This window comes from Saimiri boliviensis, chromosome 19 (assembly GCF_048565385.1).
Source record: "Saimiri boliviensis isolate mSaiBol1 chromosome 19, mSaiBol1.pri, whole genome shotgun sequence".
NCBI lineage: Eukaryota > Metazoa > Chordata > Mammalia > Primates > Cebidae > Saimiri > Saimiri boliviensis.
The window spans coordinates 21497771-21522518 of NC_133467.1; the positions used below are offsets into that span (position 1 = coordinate 21497771).

General features: G+C 34.9%; 1 protein-coding gene across 9 annotated transcripts in view; it reads right to left on the reverse strand.

The window, feature by feature from the left end:
- The window catches only part of DNM3 (dynamin 3), a 535391-nt gene that overhangs the window by 223398 nt on the left and 287245 nt on the right, over positions 1-24748 (reverse strand). The window contains exon 16 of one of the 9 annotated variants that reach the window (XM_074390192.1): positions 1020-20842. The exons of the other annotated variants lie outside the window; for them this stretch is intronic. Within the exon in view, the coding sequence (XP_074246293.1) occupies positions 20771-20842 (72 nt within the window). The 3' untranslated portion in view covers positions 1020-20770. Of the gene's footprint in view, positions 1-1019; positions 20843-24748 lie in introns of those variants that run through there. 9 annotated transcript variants of the gene reach the window in all.

Consider the following 24748-nt stretch of genomic DNA (forward strand, 5'->3'; position numbering starts at 1 on the left):
AGCACTACTGAAGATAACTACACAATAAGTATTGGTTAAGTCACTTTTACAATCATCGTGAGATGTTGTCTTCAGCCTAATCCTTCTGTCTAAGGTTGGTATCAACACATTTCCCAAAGTGTGCTCGTATCTCTTTACTCTCCACCAAGGAGAAGCTGGCACTAAGGTCTTCCTATACAGCAGTTTTAGACAGTATACAGCTACTCCACCCAACTGTATTAAATGGAAAATAATAAGTAAATAACAATTTTGGGTAAAATGCACAGCTCATCTATTTTCTGTAGTAAATAGGTAGGTGAAGTCATACCTCTTTGAAATGTAACTTTTTAGTCAGAGGAACTCATTCTTATATTCTACTCATATACTGTTTTCCGCTTTCTAATATAAAAACTATACATATACTTTTATAATACAGCATTCAATTCCATTTTTAAATAAAATATAATGAATTGTTGAATAACATGATCATAATACCTAGAAAGAAAACATTTTTATTGTTATATGTTCCTGAAAGTTGAAATAGATAAACTTGAATAAAGATAATACAGAATAAGTACAGGGAGGAAGACTCAAGATCAGTAGTTAATTCATACCAGCCACAAACCTTCTTCTGTTTGAAATTATGTGCTATTCCTCACATTTTCCTTTGGACTCATCAGAGCAATTGGAGGTATGTTCTTTGAAGCACAAAACTAATCAATCTCTATTTTTCAGAAGTTATGTTAAGGAGGAACAAAAATGCAGGACCAATATACAGAAAATACCGTGAATTAAAGAATGGGCAGAAGTTAAGGACTCCGAGCTCATAAAAAATAAGTGTAGAAATATTACCTCAGTTACATCTTTTTTTGCCTCTATTTTTTAGTTTAGTAGAAAATGAAGACGGAGTTGGCATGATCCCTAGAAACTCAGAAATGTAATTTTTTTCTCTATGATTTTGTCATAAAAAGGTGCAATGCACCAGTCAGTCTTCTTCAAACACGGACTGTCCAAGAATTTATAATGGACAGTCCGTGTTTGAAGAAGACTGACTGGTGCATTGCAATGGAGTTCGTGGGCAGACTAGAGAAGATGAAATGTAGAGAATGCCTACTCAAATGGTCCCTGGCTCCTTCAGCCAGAAAAACAAAGCAAACAAAAAGCACTGTGATATGCCATTCATAAATTCCAAACAGATTACCCTAAAATGACTGTCATTAACAAACAACTGTAATACTGACACCACCAATTAACACTGAAGTTCTTACTATATTTTATTTCCTATACTATGAGTTTTACACATATTAACTCATTTAATCCTATTTTCATTCACATTTTATAGAATGAAACTGAAGAGACACAGAGATTAAGAACCCAAGTTTCACAGCTAGTAAGTGGTGGCCCAACTCCAGAGTGGGCCCCATGCACCTTTGCCCTCCTGTTTTGTTGTTAAATGCTTGAGTCTAGCACATCTATGTTCAAATAACAGCTTCTCCTTTTATTAGCCATGAGACATGAGGCAAGATAACTGACATCCCCAGCCTGATTCCTCATCCACTAAATGTGAATATTAATGGCAGCTCCACCTGATACTGAAAGGACTTAAAAATAAGTATTTAACATATATTAAATGCTCCATGTATATGAATTTAAAACATAAATAGAACAAAACAAAAAACTCTAATTTATCTTCATGTGATACTCTTCTACTGCCTAATCCTTCCTCTCTGAAAACATTTATCTAGAAGCTAATGTTTTGTAGTGCATAGATCTCTAGCTCCTTCCAAATCTCCTTACTAAACAGACTTAGAAAAAAATACAACTACGTTTATAAACAGAGCTTCAAGAGATTTCTTTGAACACTGCAAAACCCAACATTATGCTTTTAAGTTTTGCCCTCAGTTTCTTGATACTAAAACTGAAAATCAAAATTCTTCAAAAGAAAAAGGAAACAAAATTATGGATAGTTCATTTAAATATCACAACAAATCATTTTTAATTTATTAGCAATGGATGTTCACATCAAAAAACAACTTAATCCAACATCACTCAACCAGGAAATGGAATGATATGAACCTATGATCATGGCTACAAACGTGCTTTCTAGTAAGTAAATCTTGTTCATGAAGTTTTCTTTTAAGTCACCCCAGATCTTTGTAAGTTTTCTTCCTATCCCCAAATTCAAAGGCTCATATTAACTAGAATGTTTTAAGAGTGATTTGACCAAGGCTCGGTGGCATTAGTGGCCATGACCTTAGAAGCCAAAAAGTCAGGGAATAGCTCAACCATTTGAAAACCAAATACCCTTAGGCAAAAAGTTGTATTTCCTAAGTCTAAACACCCAATGGTTGGATGAAAAGATTATGTGATTCTTTATGATTTCATGAAAATAACACCATGAATCATTTTCTTCTGAGAAGTAGCAGTCCCAGAGATGTAGCTAAAAAGACAGGACTTGGAGTAATTAGGAGCCCAAGTGGCAAATGAAGGAGTATAGCTCTGAGAGTACCCAAACTCAGCTCATTCATGTTGATGGAGAATCGGTAGAGATGCTTCTTCTTAAAAGTATCTACAGTGGGGGAAATTCCCCTCAATATGGAATTTCATTCCGAACAAGTTGCAAAAACAGGGAGGGATTCTGTCTCACAAAAAGAGTTTCATGGTGATGATAACTGAGCAAGACATACTATGGTGAGCGCTCAAAAGAAAAAAGTTAATGTATATGTCCAAAGACTACTACTTTTTTTTTTACCACGCCTGATTTATAATTATTTGCACCTTTGAAAATTCAAATGCAAAAGGACTACGTTTGTCTTAAAATGTATGCCAAGATTCATCTCTTAGAACAACAGTAGAAACCCCTTCTTTGTAGATTGATAATCCTTGGGTTTTGCAGCTTGGCATGTACAGCTTCATAATCTATGCCTGATTTTAAAATGTCTGAAAGTTCTCATCGGAGCAGGACTCTATAGGTAATAAGACTGTGTGAGGGGCCTGTTTCATGTGGAGTTGGCTGGGGACACCTTGCAAACCTAATGTCTGCATTTGGGCTTCCTGTGTAGAGATCTGCTGTGCATTTAATATTTCCAATGAGGCAAAGAAAGCTAGAACAGGAAGAGAATACTTTCAACTAAGTCATGTCTCTCAGGATCCCATATACTTCAATTGCTTAGTGGAGACCAGCCAGAGCATTTGGTTGCTCATGAGCAATTCTAATGACTCCAAGCACCCTGTGGTAATCTGGACACATACTTGGAGTTTTTCCAGAGAGCTGTTCTCAATCAGGCAATTGTCTCAATAATAGAACAATCGCATACTCAGCCCTATTTAAAGCATACACCCTGGTATGACCACTAAACCTTTTGTTAAAATATACAAGATTTTCTTTTATTCTCTGTGTTAACATGTACAAGGAGAAATCATGGCCCATAAAGAGGAAATGGAAGATGTGCTTTCTTGCTTTCCCAACGCAGTGTAGTTAATATTTCAAGAAATGACAAAACAAAACAAAACAAAACAAAAAAACAGGGAAACCACATTTAAATGATTAGTAATCAAAAGATATTCATTAATTCATTAATCAAGTATTTACCTAACATCCTAGCACTGAAAGCTATTGCACAGTGAATTATGATATAGGTAGTTAAAGGCATCAGGAAATGTTTGTTTCATTCTGAAATAGAGAAAAGTTGTGCTAATGCTCAGGAAAATAGCATAACATACATGAATGCTGAAGAGTATAATCCCTCCCAGAGATGTTATGTTCATGCTTTCCCTTTGTAGTCTTTTATCTGAAGAACCCAAACCCTCAAAGCATCAGAAATTAATCTCCACTTTGCAGGAAATTCCACTTAAAAAAAAATCTTACTGTGGTAATATGAGTTATCAAGACACAGTTTAAAAGCTGAAAGTCTCTCTACCTCAAGTTCCTAACGTGACATTTTGTAGCATCATTAACTAAATAATTTTGACTGCATTTAAATTTTCAGTACACTGATTTTGATACTTCTACGAAGGTAAATTATGTATCTGTTTGTCCCAAGTAAATAAGTGAGGGCCTCAATTAATGGGAAAAAAAAAAAAAAACCCATGAGATTTTCTTTGTTAGTAAGAATCAGCAATTTTCAGTTAAGAATGCAGTGCTTTGTCATCAGTATAGATCTGAGAATGAACTGGATGACATAAGTCTTTGTTGCTCCTTTTTAGTCTCAACCTCCCAGTTTTTGGCATTTTAGGATTTTAGAGCAAAAAGGCAGGGACAGTGGTAGAAAATCCAAATAAGTAAGTTCTATTTTTTAGCAGCTCTGACAAAAAATATGAGATTAAAAGGACTAGCAAAAAATATATTAGGTAGGATGAGGAATTATAATTATCCATATAATTAATTCTGTAAACACTTATTAATTGTATACTATGTTCTAGGCATTGTGCTTGTGCTTAGAATTCAAAAACAGATTAAAACCCACCTTAGATTACTTATCTTCAAGGGATCAAGGTCTAATCTTAACTTGATACCTATAGCTAGAGATAATCGAGTTGGCAGTACACATTTGTTCCTGTAATTAAAAAAGCTTGTATAGATCTGTAGTATCTATATATAATGTGATCACTATGATGGCAAATGTATTCATATTACAGAATATATAAACCCTATGTCATGAGGCACTTTAGTGATGATGTACACATCATGATTTAAAATATAAATTAATTGGAAGAGGAGAAAGAAATCACAAGAATGTGGTTCTTAAACATTTTGTTTGAAAGCTAATCACCTGTTTAATTGAGGGCATCAGCTATAATTATTCCACTAATCAACCACAACTTTCAGCTGTGGCTTCTCATGCAGCACACATATATTGAGCATTTCTACATTTTTGTTCTGAGTTTAGGGGATATAATGTAAAAAGGCCAAGTGCCTATGCTTGCAGCCTGGAGGAAACAGACACATAATCTGCAAACCATATGGTGTAATACCCCTGAGTATTAATAAGACCCTGGTTAGGCCAATGTGCAAGGGGATCTCAGAAGCGAGATCCTCTAAGTTGGCCAGGAGGAAACAAGAAAGACTCCCTTAAGAAATCTTTTTATTATGCTTCATATTTCAAGTATCCAGCACAGTGCCTGGCACACAAAAGATAATTGATAAAAGTTTGTGGGATTAAGATTTTAAGCAATGTGAAGAATTCAAAAAAAATATATAGGTCCCGACTTTGAACAGCTTAAAAATTCTAATGGAGAGATGAGACATAAACCATCATATGAATATTAAAAATAGGAGATTTTAATGAAGCATTAAAGGTTTCTATGCAACATTTGTCACAAAGGAACAAGGTATTACCTTGAGTTAGATTGATCAGGGAAGGCTTCTTGAAGGAAGTAAGACTTTAAATGTTCTTTGCAAGGTTACTGAAGACTTCATGAGCTAGAAGGGAAATTCCTTGCTGTAGGTCAGGGAGGAACCCAATTTGGCTAGGGATCTGGAGCAGGATAATAGTAACCTATAGCTCTGGGAAGGTAGACTGGGGCTTAATTTAAGAGGCCTTTAAATCCCAAAACTAACGAAATTTGAACGGTATCCTATAAATTATAGAAAGTCACTAAGAGTTTTTGAGCAGTGTGGTATCCTAAAAGTTACATTTTGTGTATGTATATAAATATTAAACATGTAGAAATATTTTTACTCCCTTAAAGATACATACTCTTAACCTTTCTCCCCCCTGAAAGACATTGTCATTTTGTTCTTTTATTTTCCACTTTCTAAAAAACTTTTCTGAGTTAATTTTAGACTTACCAAAGAATTGGAAAAATAGTACAGAGAGTTCCCAATTACCCATCACCCAATAAAGCTGTATTTTTGAAAGAGAAATCAAGTTAAAGACCAGTTAGGTCTTTAACTCGCACATAGACATAAGTGGATTTACTAAGAGTGCTTCTTTAGATAGGCTGAAAATGGACAATTACTAAAACTGGATCTCCAGACTACATTGCACACTTAGTTAAAATGACCAGCTTGTGTTTATGACAAGTACTCAGCTTCAGGACAGAGAGTTGCATGTGCCATTAGTATAAACAGGTGGCATGCTTGCTCTAGGTTTTGGAACAAAAGACTAGAAGAACTGCATTGTGGCTCAGTCACTTTTGACCACCCTTAGAGTTACCATGTTTGATGCGCTTAGAAAAAAGGGCCCTTTAAAACCACTCTCCCCACTACCTTCTTCATATACTGCCTCTATCCTCCAGGAGTAGGAGTGGCTATGGTTTGGTACATTGGGCCACCCTTTAATTCTGTTAAAGGGATTAACAGGAAAAGATTAGCACACACAGTAGCTGTCTCTCTGGTTTACATCTTCATGTGCTTGGCATCTTTAGGGCCAAGGCTGATGTCCCTTGATATGTGGTTAGAATATGGTAAGATGCACAAACTCAGGTATGAACATTAGGATAGTAATGGCCTCCTTTGATTTGAAGCTAGCTATGCCTCACCACCTCAGGAGAAGTGGCTGCTCCAGATACATGGTCTGACCTGGCTGGCCAGAATTTTTTACAGTAAGGTTTGGGGACAAATCCCCAGAAAATAACAAGGTGTTATTTTGCTTTTCTTTGCCATTATTTCATTCTTAGCAACCATAGGAGAAGGGATTGCTGTGGTCTTGGAGGACTGGGTATTTCTGATCCTCTGGCTATAATACTAAGTAAAGGCACCCTAACCTGAACATAACCCTTAACACAGCCTTTGAGACTTATTTTTCTTACACCTTTACTGAAGTATACTTGAAAAATAAAAATTGTATCTATTCAAGATATGCAATGTGATGTTTTGATATATGTTATGAAATGACCACAGTCAAACTAATTAACATATTCATCACCTCACATCGTTACCATTAGATTGTACTGTCACCTTAGATTTTGTTGTAGTATTTTGGTTCATAGCAAGGTCTCAAAAAAAAGAGAGAGAGAAAAGGAAAAAGAAAAACAACATGAATCCTCTCCCCTTTTCTTTTATTGCTATAAGTAGGAAGCTACTGTTGTTTTCAACTGTACTTTCTTATTTGAAAAAGCTCAGTCAGTGGTTAGTTCCTTATAAAGTCTCAACCCCACATTCATTGCAGCATTATTTAAAATAGCCAAAATATGGAAACAACTTAAAGGCCCATTAACAGATGAATGGATAAAGAAAATACGAGATGTATGTATGTGTATATATGTATGTGTATATATGTATATACGCATACATATATACACATGTATATACATATGTGTGCATACATATACACATATGAAATACATATGTATGTGTATATACATACATATAGACATGAAATACATATGTATGTGTATATACATAAATATACACATATGAAATAATGAAATATTGTTCAGCTTTAAACATGAAAGTAATCTTGCCATGTGTGACCATGTGGATGAAACTAGAGGGCATCATGCTTAAAGAAATGAACCAGACACAGAAAGACAAATAGTGCATGATCTCACTTATAAGGAATCTAAAATAGTTGAACACATAGAAAAAGAGTAGAAAAGGTTGTTGCAAGAGGCCTGGGGGTGGTGGAGGAAATGGGGAAGTGTTGCTCAAAGGGTACAAACTTACAGTAATACAACGAACTAAGTTCTGGAAATCTGTATAGCATGGTGGCTATAGTTAACAATATTGCATTGTAAACTCAAAATTTGCTAAGAGAATAAATCTCAAGTGTTCCCACTGCACACACACACAAAAATGGTAACGATGTGAGGTGATGAATTTGTTCATTAGTTTGACTGTGGTCATCATTTCATAACATATATCAAAACATCACATTGTATACCTTAAACAGATATAATTTTTATTTGTCAAGTATACATGAGTAAAGGTGTAAGAAAAGTAAGTCTCAAGGATGACTGCTTTCATGAATAGGCAGAATTCTACCAAAAACTTGTTTATGTAAGTATCTTGAAAAGAATATATGCTCCTGTATTAAAGGAATATTTAAAAGATTTCACAAGCATTCATTCACAGAATATCTTTTGCATATATCATTCAAGTCACCTTATGCGAAGCCCTGAAAACAATGAAAAGAGTAACACTCTCACATAATGATCCGAGTATAGATTAAAATAGATTGAAGTAAATTATTCTGGGAAATCTGATGTTTTTCAGTTCAAAAGAAAAATTTGTAACAGATTTTATTTATAAAACAAAGCTGAAGTAATTTTTAAAATTTCAATATATTATAATGTAACATTTTTAAATTGGCAATATATTCGTATAGTTCAAAATTCAAAAAGCACAAAAAGGCATGCAAGGAAACATTATCTTTCTTACCCTTTACTGGAATATGTTTAAACAGGAGAAAAACATAAGAAAGCCATTAGACATCTCTCTTTCTTTTTCTCTTTCCTTTTTCTGTTTTCTATGTTTTTGTTTATGATTGTTGCCATGACAACATCATATATTAAGTAAGTTACTTGACATTAATCAAGAGGTCAGAATTTACTGCCAAATGTTTGGAAAGTAGACCTTTGTGTATTATTTGACCCAAAATGATGTGTTTTTGAACTTATAAATCATGCATTCTCTAAGGAAAATCTCAAAGCTGATAAGCAACAACAACAGATATGTCAATATATTATATTAAGTTTATAGTATTTTCATTATAAAAACTATACAAATAGGGGCCGGGCATGGTGGCTCATGCCTGTAATCCCAGCACTTTGGGAGGCCAAGGTGGATGGATCATGAGATCAAGAGATCAAGACCAACCTGGTCAACGGTGAAATCCCGTCTCTACTAAAAATACAAAAAATTAGCTGGGCATGGTGGCGTATGCCTGTAATCCCAGCTACTCAGGAGGCTGAGGCAGGAGAATTGCCTGAGCCCAGGAGGCGGAGGTTGTGGTGAGCCAAGATCGCGCCATTGCACTCCAGCCTGGGTAACAAGAGCGAAACTCCGTCTAAAAAAAAAAAACAAAAAAAAAAAAACAAACAAAAAAAAAAAAAAACACTACACAAATAATCAAAAGCAGAGGTTAGGCAAGAAATTACACATTGTTTTTCAATGACAATAATAGCACATATTGCTATGTTTCCTACCACTATAAAAATATTTGCTAACGTAAATCCATGTCCAATATATATTTGTTAAATGAACACTTTAAAGTATGTAAAAAGCAAATTTAACCAAATGTCAGACAATGCTCTTTCAATTTCTTTGCAAATATATTTTATCTAAAATATTGCCTTAGAGAATCACACTTTTAGAAAATGAGACACCCAAATTACCCAACCTCAATGGATAAATCTTATTTTAAAAAGATAATCACTGAAAGAAGACCCACAACGTAAATCATGGTAGTACCTCTTGGAGTTCAATAGCCGTCAATTTCATGGAGTTCATTCTTTTGCTCAACCTGTGTCTCTGGTAGCAATTTATACTATTTTGTTTATTTTCCCTTGGAAGATAAACTGTGGCTGAACATCCTTCTTACACTGAAATCTAATTTACTTTGATGCAGTTAAGTTGATATTAAGCTTCTTCCCAAGTCAAAAGAACACCTTTTCCTGTAAAGTCCTCCTAAGGCCCCCACCAATTACACTATCGGATTGCAATCCTGAATCATTTAGTTGCTCATCTGTGGTACCCTTCTCAAATTTTTCATCTCTCTCTTAAAATGTGGGTATTAGATGTAGTCACGTCTCATTACCAATGTCAAGCAAAGAAGAAGGATTTTTCTTGACGGATTTATGTCTTCTCTTTATACCATTCCAGTAACACTCTGTTGATTTATCTCACATCCTTATTATTTCATTCTAATACTGTGATAAACTTTTAAAAACTTCTTAATAAGTGTCCTATTTAGGCTGAGAAAAGGGCCATGATAACATTCAGGTGCTCTGTTCTCTTCAGTCCTAGTGTTATTTGTTTGTTCCTCCTAAACTGCTTTCTGTCCTTTATCTACTGTTTCACTGAATGGCAAGCACCACTTTGTATCTGGATCATACAGGAGGTGAAAATCATGCCCTAATTCACAGTCATTCAAAGACTAACAAACTATTCTGAAGTATGTCATGAAAATCACTGAGGAAACGAGTAAATAATCCAGCCATTGGACCAAAGTTAATAAACTGGTATTGTTTTACACAGTGTGTTTCAGCGTATTAAGAAAGTAATTGTTAGGATTTTAAGGTACTATCATGCGATGCACAACATTTGAGTCAATGAAAGATCACATACACAATGGTGGTCCCATAAGAAGAGAATGAAGCTGAAAAATTCTTAAGGGTTAGTGATGTCATAGCCATTATAGTGCAACACATTACTCATATGCTTAAAATTATGCTGGTATAAACAAACTTACTGTGCTTCCAGTCTTATAAAAGTCTAGCACATGCAATTATATACAGTATATAGTACTTAATAATGATAATAAGCAACTATGTTATTGAATTACATATTTACTATACTATACTTCTCTCATTATTTTAGAATTTACTCCTTCTACCTATTTTTTTTCTTAAAGTTAACTGTAAAAACAGTCACAGGCAGGTCCTTGAAAAGGCATTCCAGAAGAAGGTATTGTCAGCAGAGGAGATGACAGCTCCATGCATGTTACTGCCCCTGAAGACCTTCCACTAGAACAAGATGTGGAGGCAGAAAACAACGATATGGATGATTTCAATCCTGTGTAGACCTGGGCTAATGTGTGTGTCTGTGTCTGTTATTTTTTAACAAAACAATTTAAAAAGTAAAAAACAAAAATATTTAAAAATCAAAAAATAATATAAAATAAGGATATTAAAAAAGAATTTTTTTTACAGTTTTTCAATGTCTATGTTTTAAGCTTTGTTCCAAGAGTCAAAACGTTTTTAAAAATTTGAAAGTTTATAAAGTAAAAATGTCACAGTAAGGTAAGCTTACTTTATTGTTGAAGGAAAAAGATATTTTTATAAATGTAGAGTATCCTAAGTGTACAGTGTTTATAAAGTCTACAGCAGCAAAGTAGTGGTAAAAAGTCTGATGAATCTAGTAGGATTCACACACAGGTTACACTTGTTCTTTTCCATAGATGGTTTTTTTCTCCACCCATAACTTTTTTGCATAGCTTAGCATCGAGTAGAATGTAAAAAGAGGCAGAAATTAATAAATAATGTCAATAGGTCTCAAGTTGCAAGATAATTTTCCAAAGGAAGTATGTGACCATTTAGATGACCTGACTCACTGCCTCTCTCATTTTGCCCCTTATTTGTGAGTACGTGATTATACATACATACATACCAGCAAGCAAAATAACATTTAGGTTTAAAGCTTGATCATGGGCAGAAAGAAGAGAACAAGATCCACAGCATGTCTTTATCAATACTAAGATTATTCATAAAGGATTATTATTTTAATAAAGTAACACCTAATTTATTAAGCCATAACGCTTATAACTAGCTCACACAGTAAAGTGTTACGGAATCTTTAATTTAATAGTAAACACTTTTTTTAAGTATCAAAATTTTTTCTGTTTCACATCAAAACTAACAATAAAACTTTAATTTCTTTACTTGTCTCTGAAAACAAACCGAAACAGGATCTTTTAGCAAAAGAGAGAGAGTTAGTTTATATATTGATTTTAAATTTAAATGTTAGATTTTATCATTGGTTTGCTTCTATTAACTGGAAACATATTTTTAATCAGTAGAAACCAAAAGTCCTCTGCCTAGGTTTCAAGGCCTCCATCATCCAATGTCACTTGTTTATTCAACCTTGTTTCTCTCCCTTCCCACTGAACACTGTCTGCTTTGGACAGGTGATCCTGGATGTTCTCCAGGTCTGTCTCTTCCACCGTCTGTGCCTTGGCTCGTGTTCTTAACACTAACAGGAATGTTCTCCTTTTTTCATATGCTTCTTCATGGTCTATCTATTTTCCAGATCTACCTTCTCCTCCAAGAACCCTTCACTGGTACATTCCTGATCCCCTCTCCATGCCCATCATTGTACCACTCAGATCTTAAGCAGGTCCCAGTTACAAACCTTATACCAGGCGTCCCCAAACTTTTTACACAGGGGGCCAGTTCACTGTCCCTCAGACTGTTGGAGGGCTGCCACATACTGGGCTCCTCTCACTGACCACCAATGAAAGAGGTGCCCCTTCCTGAAGTGCGGCAGGGGGGCCGGATAAATGGCCTCAGGGGGCCGCGTGCAGCCCGCGGGCCGTAGTTTGGGGACGCCTGCCTTATACCCTCCTACTCTTCCCCTCACCTTATTGTAGCTCCCCTGGCCTCCAGGCACACTCTTGCCTCAGGGTCTTTGCACATGATATTCCCACCAGTTGAAAGGCTCTTTCATCAGCCATCTGTATGCTTACTTTCTCACTGCTTGCAATATTATCTCAAATATCACCTTTCCTAACCATGCTACTTAACATTGCAACCCCATTCCCAGATTTTCTATTTTCTCTCCTACTGTATTGTTTGCACCTGATTATCATGCAGGCAGGATTTTTGTCTGTTAAATTTATAGCTGTTACCCAGTGCCTAGAACACTGTATGGTACATAGTAAGTACTCTAAATACCTGCTGAATACATTAAGTGAATTTACTGAATGTTAACTACAGTTGTCTCTTGATATCTGCGGGGGATTGCTTCCAGGACCTCCTGAGGATAACAAAATCCAAAGATGCTCAAGTTCCTTATGTAAAATGGCACCATGTTTGCATATAACCTATGTACATCGTCCTGTATACTTTAAATCATCTTATTTAAAGATTATAAGTAATCACTTATAATAGCTAATGCAGTGTAAATGCTGTATAAATAGTTGTTATACTATATTATTTAGGGAATAAGGACAAGAAAAAATTCTGTAGATGTTCAGTACAGACCAAATTCTTTTAAAAAATATTTTCAACCTGCAATTGGCTGAATCCATAGATGTGAAACCCATGGAATTCAGAAGGCCAATTGTATATCCTAAATGCTTCATAAATATAATAAATTAAATGAATTTACCAAAATGTATGTCCTAAATGCTTGATAAGTATTACCTTGTTTAATCCTAACAATACTCTATGACAGAGGTCCCCAACCCCTGTACCACAAACCCAGTACCAGTCCTTGGCCTGTTAGGAACCAGGCCACACATATTTACAGCTGCTCTCTATCACTTGCATTACCTCTGAGCTCTGCCTTCTGTCAGATCAGCAGTGGCATTAGATTCTCATAGGAGCACAAACCCAGTTGTGAACTGCACATGCAAGGGATCTAGCTTGTCGGCTCCTTATAAGAATCTAATGTCTGATGATCTGTCCCTGTCTCCCATCACCCCAGATGATAGAAAATAAGCTCCGGGATTCTATGTTATGGTGAATAATATAATTATTTCATTATATATTGCAATGGAATAATAGTAGAAATAAAGCACACAATAAATTTAATGCACTTGAATCATCCCAAAACCGTCTACCTCCATCCTTGTCTGTGAATGAAACCAGTCCCTGGTGCCATAAAGGGTGGGGTCGCCTGCTCTATGAGAGAGATTCTATTACTCCCAATTTTGCAAATGGAAAAATGTAACACAGAGTCAATTAACTACAGTTAAGTAACTAGCAAGTGGCAGTGTTGGAAATCAAGTCTTTTAACTTAAAAGGACAATGACAATGATGTCTTTTGCACCTAATATGCCGTTTAACTTTCCCTTATGCTCTTACATATGTTCTAGCCTTGCCATTAAAAAATTGGGCAATTACTGAAAAGAATTTATTTATTTATTATATACAATCACTTTCTTAAAAAGAATTTAAGGCAATTAGCTTTAGATACAATTTTTCTCTTATAAAACAGCAACAACAAGAGGAAGAGGAGGAAAAGGAGGAGAAAAAAAAATACCTACGTTATAACAGTTACCAACCAACATTAGACAAAAAAAAAAAATAGGGAACCCAAGGCTTGGCTCTAGTGTCTTTCTAGGAGTTATTAGGTAAGGAAAATATCCTGAATTGTCTGGAACACAAAATAAATCTATACTACATCTAGGTACTCAAAACTAAGATCACAAAAATATAATCTGCAGGCACCTAGTAAGTCCACAGTCTGTTAGCACTGTAGAGTCTGGTCCAGGAGCCATCTTATATAAGACAGGGTAGGGATGGGGCAAAAGTTTTAAGTGGAAACAATAAAACTGATGGAGGCTAACCAAGCTGATATCGATACCATAAACACTAGTGGTCCTATGAGATTTTTATAGCTAACAGCAGTTCTCACTGGTTTGATGCCCCTACTGTCTGGGTTGCTAAATATTTTGAAAATCATCCCTGAAGCTAACATTTTTTAAGGCTTAATATACACTGGACACTATGCTGAAAGCTTCCACAAATTAATCCATATAGTCTTCCAACATCCCTATGAAGAAGAAACACTTATTATCCTCTTTTTATGGGTGAAAAAAAAGCCACAAATAACAAATAACATTCATCAAGTCACACAGTAAAGTAATCAGTCAAGCTGGACACACACCAAGGCCTTCTAGTTCCTTAGTGTCTCCCTCAACACTCCACTCTACTGCCTAAAAACAACCAATGGTTTAGCATCGGCTAAACAGACCATAGAATATTTTTACCTAAACCTAAACATTTGTGTAAATTTATACTTACTGAAATACTAAAATCATTCTCTTTCTTCTTAATAATTGTTTTTGTCCCTTAGGTCATCCCAAGCAAACTCCTTGAAGGCATAAACTTGGTATTTTCTACCTTAGTATCTCCAGCACAGAGTCTAACATCATAGGAGTCTAATAAATGTTTATGAAGTGAATGAAAAAATAAAAGAATGGCAGAACTAGATGTTTACTTTTACATCTCACTTGAAAACTGAGATGTAGGCTTAGACAAATTATGTATTAATTATTAAGTGTAGCCAGCTAAAAAATTACCAGAGCAGAAGTTAATACAGTAAAACCAACAAAAAAAAATCATCATATTAAATGAGAGTATATAAAATAAACCTTAATTAGCTCCTTTTCTCTACCATAAAGCAGGAGAGAAGCCATGGAAGGAAAAGTTTTAATCTACTCAAGTATATGATCAATTTAATTTATGATCTTCTTGATCTTATAAAAACATTACAGGTTTTTTTTTTTTTCAAAGCACAGGCCTACCAAGTTCAGAAATGCATGTTTATTACTCCTAAACATAGGTATGTATGATTTGGTCATGTTCATTAAAGAAAAATCATAATTGTATGATGGTTGGCCTTTATGTTTTAAATATTAACATTTTTATTAATCACAATATATTTTATCTTAACTGTGTTCCTCTTTAAATGCCAATTTCATAACATATTTAAACTGTATAAGGATCACTAAATAGAAGATTTTAAATGAATCTCCAGAATATTTTTCTCAAAATAAAAACAGTACAATCTTTTCCTCTCATCTACTTTACTCATATATCTTTTCATATAGAGAGTTTTAAATAGCTGTATCGAAACATTAGGCTGAAATTCTCCTCTCCCTAAAAGGGGTGATCTTAAACTAACAAAAAAGAGACTTTTCTTGCTTCCTTCCCTCTTCCCATTCTCAGAATAAAAAAAATGTCTGCCTACCAAAGTCTAGAATGAGAGTTTCGTTTTAATTTCCACTGAAGCACATGTCATGGTTGTATTACTACACTACATCAACAGGAAACAAAATTACTCATCCATTCCACTGAGATATCTAATACTAGAAGACTCAACACATTTTCTCCCTTCTTAAAGGAACTATGTGATAGGATTAGGTTTTGTAAATTCCAAAACACATTTATGGAATGGGATTTAAAAATTAAATCCTTTTGCCATTCACTTTAGTTTTAAACAGCTTGTTTATCTTCTTCCTGCTAGCACAAAATGCAGTACAGAAATGTAAAACAGATTTCTTTATGTAGTGAATTTCATGTGGTTTCCACATTTCTGCTGGTAGTAGATTCCCAGCAGACATGCATCTAAATAAATTCTTCCTTGAGTGATTTTTAAGTCAGATGGCATCTGTAGCATTTTGTGGCACTTTCTAAAAGCTCTCTGAAACATACTACAAATGGTCTACACATTGTAGCATTCTTCAACACAGTTTTAAAGTCTTTATACAGATAAATAAATCTAGGAAGGTGATTTTTTAACGGCCTTGATTCTTCTCAAGAGAAATCCTCTTTGACTCCTTCCATTCAAGAAAATCTCAGATTGATCAGTATGTGTTTATTCGCCTATTCTATTTGGGAAACTATTGTAGGGCATACCTAGAAACTACGAGCATGGCCCTGGACCTCAAGGTGTTTCTAATCAAGTTAGAAAGATAAGATATAAATGTCAGAACAAGTGAAATACTAAAATCATCATCTTTCTTCTTAACAATTTTTTTTGCCCCTTAAGTCATCCCAAGCAAATGACAGTTTCAGAAGTATCAGCAGAGCACGTGCAACAAATGAATGAATAAATGGAACAGACAATAAGGTCTATCTATATATCTTATTTGGAAATATTTGGTATGCAATATTCTTTGGAGTCATAGGAAAGCTGCTTTTAAATAAAAGTATGATCGATCTGTAACTCCATCCTTTTTTCTTCACCCTTCTGAAGACATTTAATGTTTCAAAAATCAAAAGCAACTGGCTCACAGAAAAATTATTTTAAAGGCCACATGGAAGTATCAAAGCAATTGGCTCATAGTTTGGGAGCCATTTGTTCTTAGGCAATGCATACATAGGGTTAAATTCATCTGACTGAAAATTTAAGGAGAAGAAACAAAATCTTATTAAATAGCCTAACACATTTTTACCAATAGCTCAATTTCAACTTCATGTTCTAAAAAAGAAACAGGATGAATGGGGGCTGTAGAAAAGAAGAATACTCAGAGAAAGTCTCATGCTGTGTGGAAGAAAGGTGGAAAGAAAAGATGAAATAGTGCAGAAGAGGAGGAAAAGGGACAAAACTAACAAGCCTGTTTTACTGAATGCTTTTTGATCACTTGATTGATGCATATATGGAAGTATGGGAAATTAACATATATGACTGCCTTTTGATAAAATAACTAGTTTAATATTCTCTGTTCCTATTCTCTGTAAATGTTCAGGGACAATATAAAAGTCACCAAGGGTAGAAATGGTATTTGCTACAACACCATAACCACTTTCCCTAAGGCTCTGCCATGGCAATTCTCCAAACTGTTGCCATATGAACTTGTCGCAGTTTGTTTTAAAAACATACCAATTTATTGTATCCATATCATTGAGTTGGGCCTCCCAACCACCTCTGAGATGGGTATCTTTCATTATACTATTTGACAAATGAGAAAATGGCAGAGCTCAACTTGAATCAATCAATTCTAGTGCTCCTTCTCTGATACCTCAGTTGAATCCAAAAAAGCAAAGGTTTCATTTAACTTCAAAGAAGTAGAATTTGGTAAAGAAAGATGAAATGTTGAAATTAAATATGACTAATTAAATCTGTACAAACACCAAATCATCAAACAGTTTTTGCTCTGGGCACTGAAACACTTGGCTTTAACATTTTCACTGTAAATGTTAATTCAAAACTTTTATTTCGCAACCACACTATACATTGGTAAGCAAATTATCTTACAAAGTTATATAAATTATCTTGCACAGCTGAAAACTGTTTTTTTTAACAGGGCCCTTATTAACAGTTTGTCAGCATGCATGAATACAAAAAACTCACTAAAATTCTTCTATATTGAATGTGAAGGAGACATGTACCGTGGGAATGGTAGTTTTAAGTAGAGAATTTGATATTCTCAGAAATCCTCCCATATACATACACAGGACAAAAGCATTTAAAATGATATAGTATGGGAATGCAACAGAAGTGGCATTCATCTAAATTAGTCTGAATCTACAGCGTGCAATCTAAAATCAAATCAAATTAAATAATAATAAAATAGTTACAGTTGACATTACTTCAAATCAGATCCAACCTAACCCACATAAGAATCACAGGGTGAGCAATACTAATTATTTTATAATTTGAAGACAAAGATAGAACTAAAATTAAGGTTGATTTACAATATAGATAGGGCAAAATTAACTGGAAAATCAACTCCCACTAGCTTTCTTGTTCTTTGTTCAGGATTAAAAAGAATGAGGGACTCAACTTTCCAGAACTTAACCAACTGAACTGTAGTACTGAAAACTTCATAGTCTGGAATCACTAAAAAAAAAAAAAAAAAAAAAAAAAAAGAGAGAGAGAGAGAGAGAGAAAGAGAGAGAGGGAATTTCACTATCCTCAAACTGGCTTCACCACTAGCAGAAAACAATTGCTTCTGGAAAATTCAAAAGACTTCTTTTAGCTAGCACAGTGGCTCATGCCTATAATACCAACACATTGGGAGGCCAAGGTAGGAGGATTCCTTGAGTCCAGCAGTTTGAGACTAGTCTGGGTAACACAGGAAGATTCTGTTTCCACAAAAAAAAATTTTTTTAATTAAAATTAGTTAGGCACAGTGGCTCACATCTGTGGTCCCAGCTACTTGGGAGCCTGAGAGGTTGAAGTATCACTTGAGCCCAGAAGTGAAGGTTGCAGTGTGCGATGATTGCACCACTACACTCCAGCCTAGGTGGCAGAGTGAGATCTGTTTCAAAAAAAAGAAAAAAAGAAAAAAAAAGACTCCTTTTATACCACTTATCCTCACTGTTTTTCTCTTTTCAGAAGACTTAAAAACAAACAACAATTTGTGTACTTCTCAGTACTAACTTTATGAGACCCCGAAAATGCCTATGCATGCAGGTTGAACTCCAAGCACTTGCCCTAGTAGTTGACACACACACTGGCCAGGAAGCACCTGAGGCCACTCCACGTATTCAGTGGGGTACAAATCCTTTAAAGAAAAAATAATTTAATAATCTACTAACTTTTCAGCAAAACAAGACATTATTTTAAAAGTAATCATAAGCCATTCTGGCCAATGAGAACCAAGGCTAGTTCTTTCTTGAAGAACCTGAGGAGAAATGGAAACAAAGTAAATCATACCAGAGGAAAATATTTTGTTATAGGCAGAAGATTGAGAGTAAAGTGAATGTTCCCCAAACAAAAATGAACCAATAGTACACAAAATGTGTATGTGGTTTTTAAATGCAGTCAGTGAAAGCTCCACCTGAATAGAACTCAATACCCTAAAACATTGCATTTGCAAAATTACAAAGGTATTGCCTACCCAGTATTTCCATGTTAACCATAACTATTGCTATGAGGTTCTGACAGGTAAGAGTCAAAAAAAAAATAAAAGACTGAAATGTGCATACACTAAAACTAACGTTTAAGATTACAAAAAACATTGCATATACACTAGGCTTAAAATAATATTACTTTAAAAAGGGAAAATAATTTATTTTAATGTTAATAATTCTCATATAGAGATGATGTGGTTTGTTTTAAATATATATACAAATACATACACATGTATATGCATATTTACATATACTATATACACATATATATGCTCACGCACATTTGTACATACAATTGCATATATATCTAGATGTATTTATCAATCTATCTATCCATATATCTGTAATAAAACCAGATAACCTCAAGGGTAAGAAAGGTTATGATGGCTTTTCAAAAAGATTATCCAAAGGGTTATTTTAAGAAATCAGCTTCCATTACAGTGTTTTTAAAAACAGTTCTGTTATCTTTCCCTCAGAATCAAGCATTTTCTTCTATCTTCACTTGTTTCACATTCACAATGTATTTATTCACTGAGATTATAAACACCTCGAGGAAAAGAGCATTACTTTCTTCCTGAACAGTGTTTACTGTGACTGAGCTTTGGAGACACTAGACCTAGATAGTCAGTGAGCAGGTAAAGATTGGGTAGCTGATGTGTCCCACAGCAGCCTTACCTGCATAAAGCTTAGCTCTGGGCCAGGCTCTGTTCTAAGCTCTTTTCACACATTAATCCATTTAATTTTCAGAAAACCCTATTTTACAGATGAGGAAACCAGAGCTCAGAAAAGTTAAATAATTTGCCAAGACAGTATCACACCAAGCTGTGAAGCCAGGATCCAAACCCATGCCAGCTGGCTCCAGAATACCCACACAACACTGTCTCCTTGAGCTTCTGCTTCCTCATCTGTAACCATGGAGAAATCCTGCCTTTCAGGATTGCTGGATTAAATTATATCACATGTGAAAGACACTAGTACAGACCTTGGCATAAAATAAATGCTCAAAAGAAAGTACTAATTAAACAAAACAAACTTCTAAAACCAGAAAACAGTGTGTTATTGTCTCTATACCTTTTATACTCTCGTCCTGAGTGGCAGTGAAGTGGCACTGAATCTGATTCTAATGGCAAATGGAAATCATTTCTAGTTGATTAATTCTAAAATAAGTGTTTATAAAGATAAGTGATTAATATTCATTTGCAATCTGTAAATAACCTTTCAACATGAACCAGTTTATATACCAACTCTACATTTTTTGGTATATAAAGCAAATTTCCATGATGGCATGAATAGAAGTATTTTAATATGGTCCCATACGTCCTTAGAAGCTGGAATAAATTACCTGGAAACTGAACAGAATTGTTCAGTTAAAGTGTCTGTAACGGACACAACTAAACAGACTTATGTTGGATCAAACCCTTTTAGAAATTCATGTAATTTGGGTTTCCCCTTTCATATATACCAGAAGATTAAAATCCTAAAATAAAGACAATCTGCTATGTATTACACAAGTATGCCTATCATTACTTAAAGACTTAGAGCTTTTAAAATGACCTACTGCAAAATTGCAGGTATTCTGGGTAAAGCAGAAAGCAACTCTTCACACACGTGCTTCCTTGTAGCCATTATGCTTAACTTGTATCCCCATCCACAGAAAGTGCTTTCTCCGCCTCTGCAAAAAAGTAGTTTCTGAGTCCTTATATTATGCACATACAGTTATTTTTTCTTTAGGATATCATAACATATTCATTTTTTAGTCACGCCAAGGAAATAAAATACGGGTGTTGCCAGAAGACATCAGGGGTCAATATTCTAAAATTGTCGGGTGACCTGAGGACACCATGTTTCTCTTGTCTAAGGTAACCAGTCTTCATTTTAAAGTCTGATTGTAACATGGAATTCAACTGGAGCTTGTAGCACATAGCACTCAGATGATACTCGTCAGTTTTTGAGGGTGGAAGCAGGCAGCAGTCTACACTCCTATTATGCTCTCACTTAAAATCAGCCTGAAAAGGCCAGCAACAATTTTCTGATCCCTTTAACTTGCCTTCCCCTAAAGATTTCAAGACAGTGCTTCCAATTTTACTGGAGTCATAAATCACATATTTACCTTCTTGTGACTGGTATCCAACAGAGCAGAGTTTTTAAGATTTGTCTGCTGGATGTATGATGTTACTGAAATATAAAAATGGCTGCTGTGCACGCCAGTGGTTAGTAAAACTCAAAGACATAACATTATCTTCCTCAACTGATTTGAGGAAAGAATGTTCATAAAATATATACTGCTTTTGGTTAGAAGCTGATTTCTAAATAAACAGACTCAGCAATGGAAATTTTAGAGACAGGCAAAAACAAAACATGCATCCATAAATGTATGTTTTTAAAATCAATTCTCTCACAATCTTTGTCCTTTGTAAGCATTCTGAAGATTGTAAAATCAGTTGCATTAAGTTTATGATTTATAGCTCTTCTAACTTAACTTCTGTTTCAGTTGTTGAAGGAAAATCTCTTACTATTCTGAAATATTTCTCCTCTATTTTATAGGCTGATGTTACATCTCTGTCTAAAAAGACACTTACACGGCAGTGATTGGAGGGCAGCCATTTGTTTGTGATTCAGGCAAGGGGAGAAAAGTGGAACGCTTAGCTACAACTTATCTAGTCCTTTGGGCCCTAACAAAATAGGAAATGAAGGAGATTAGGGGACTGCTCTGCCTCCAATTAAAAAAAAAGTGCTAATCCACACAACATAAAGCCTAACTAAGTGGGGCTACATTCTCTAATTTGCAATGAACTAAGGTCAGCTAGATTTTTATCTTGGCTACAAACTGGGAAGGAGAAAACAAGGAGAAAGGAAACATTACAACTTGGTTAGATCCTGCTTTTCACACAAGATTGTATGACTGATAGCTGCACAGGATGCTTCCAGAAAATTAGAAGGCCAAAAATAAGCAAGGAAATATGGTTGGCTCAATGTTTACATTTATTTTAAAAAGAATAGTCCAATTTGGTATGTAGCTGCCGTACACATATATAAATATTAAATGCACATTGTTTTTTATGATTTTTTAAAATAGAGCTTTAATTCTTAAGCTATTATCATGACAAATATTTGAGCAGAAACCACATGTATACCATATAGCTCTTTACTCATTCTTTCAACAGTTTACTGAATGGTCTACTATGAGCCGAAGCAAATGCAAAGATATTGTTCCTGCCTTCAATTAGCTTATATTTATCTAGGAAAAAACAAGTTCAAATACATAAAATAACAAATAGTACAGGTAACATCTCGTACAAAACTGTGAAAGCACAGCAGATAATTAATTGGCATTTTAATAACAGGAAATATAAGCACTGTAAGATTCGGTAGGGGAACAAGTTGTTTCTGTAAGCTGGTAATATTCTTCTGAGCACAGGCATTGGCGTTAGAAAAAAAAAAATCTGAGTTCTGCCATTTCTGTACTCTGATGAAGTAACGTTTAAGCTCTCTGGGCCTTAATTTTATCATCAATAAAATGGGGATGTTAATAATAGCTACGAGTTGTTACAAGAAACTTATACATTATACATGAACGGGTTTTGTAATCTGTAAAGAAGCTGAGAAAGTAGTCAAAGGAATCATGCCAAACAATTACCATTAGTTTGGGAAGACAGAAAGGGTTAAGAAGTTGGAAGGGATAATGATTTTTTTCTTGCCATACATCTCTATTGTTTGAACTTGTGCATTAGTCTTGTAACAAAAAAAAAAAAAAAAAATTAAGGCTATGTAAATATTAGCTGAAGTATGCATATCTGGATATCACAAAATAATTGTAAACACTAGAAACTCTGCCCCTTTAGAGGTACATAGAAAGAAGCCTCAGTCCTGGTTTCAATTTCAGAATTTCCAAAGTCATAAAAATGTGCCAAGATTGGGAACAATAACCAACTGAAACAGTGTTTTCTTTTCATAACACTTTCAAATAGAGTAAATTTTGTAGTCACTCAAAACCATATATTGATTCAATAATCACTTTGGTCAACAACTTTTGAAATAAGCAAATTAAATAACTTTAGTTCCTCAAAGTCAAGTATTTGTCACATCTAACTTTGCTTTCTAGGGCCCAATACATTTTGGGTATTCAAGTGATAACTTTATAGACATAAGAAAAGTCATTAAGCCATTTCCAAATCAATGCCACGGACTTTCAGAGCAGAATGATCGACTTTTTAAACTGCACTTGGTCACAGATGAGTATTCCTAACGTTTTATGTAAGTGTGGGCTTTTTGAGGGCAGCAGTCAGATCCTAATCTTTGTATGCCCAGTCCTTGGTATTGTGACTACTACATGAGCAGCCAAGAATAAATACTTGTTGAACTATTTGGAGGCAATAGCACCCTCAAACACTACAGTTAACTGGAAACCCAAGGAGATGGATGTATATTCTAAGAGGAACTCAATTTTTATAGCTGCCTCGGGAGAAAATTCCTTAAGATGTTTTGAAAGTCATGAAGGTAAGTATAAAATTAAGTCTCTTGATTGAAATATTGTAAGATCCCTATTTGGTGTAGGTAGTAGAACCATTAGAAAGCTAAGATGAAATCATGTACTAAGGTGAAATCATGGAGCAAATCTGATCAGAACCACCTTTTGTTTGCTTGACAAAAATTTCCAAGGCATGTCTCATGGACATAAATGCAAGTGGGCAAAAGAAAGGCTTTTCACTTTCTTCCAGGTGGCAGAAGCAGGTCTACACCTAGAATGCTGGCTGACTACTGGCTCAAGTGGCTCAGGGCTCCTCTATGAGGAGGACTTCACGTGAGTAAACACACAGATACTTTAAAAAGAATGGAGTTGGTATCCACATTGAATACAACTATTAGATTGTATTTCATCACACATCATTTCCAATAATATGGAAGCAGTGACAAAGAAAAAAGGGAGGTGAGTCTCATGGCGCTTGTGCAAACTCTGCTGAATAGGCCCTGAAGACCTAAGCATGGAAGCAAAGGTACAGTGATATAAAGTCACTCCTCTGACTCTCGTTGAGGATATAAATGTTTCTGTGAATGATGTATCCAGTGCTAATCTCTATTCCATCCTAAGATGCCAGATAATTCATGTTTATCTTATTTAATCTTTCTCACAAGATAACAAGGGCTTGTCATAACTTTTGAACTCTTTAGAATGTGTTATTTGATAATTCAAAAGAGGCCATTTTATGAAAAGCAAATGCTTTAGGGCAGTACTCACTTCAGCTTTTTGAAATATACAATGCAGCATATATCTTTCTACTTCTGAAAAGCATTTCAGAAGGCCAGGAGAAATGAATTGCTTTGGCTGTACTTCTTTAAAGAATGCTAAGTTTCTTAGTTTGGTTAGTCAAATTAAATTTGGAAGCTACCTAGAAATTTTCTCACATTTTGATCTTTAGAAGGGCAATTAATCAAGCTCTTGTTTGAGGCAGCTCTAGCTTTAATCAGAATCCTATGGAGGGAAAGTGAGAGAACTACGTATTCAGAATATTCAACAGCATATATAATTGAAAACAGCCACAACAGGGAAGGAAAAGTTGATGCCAGTGGGCTGATATCT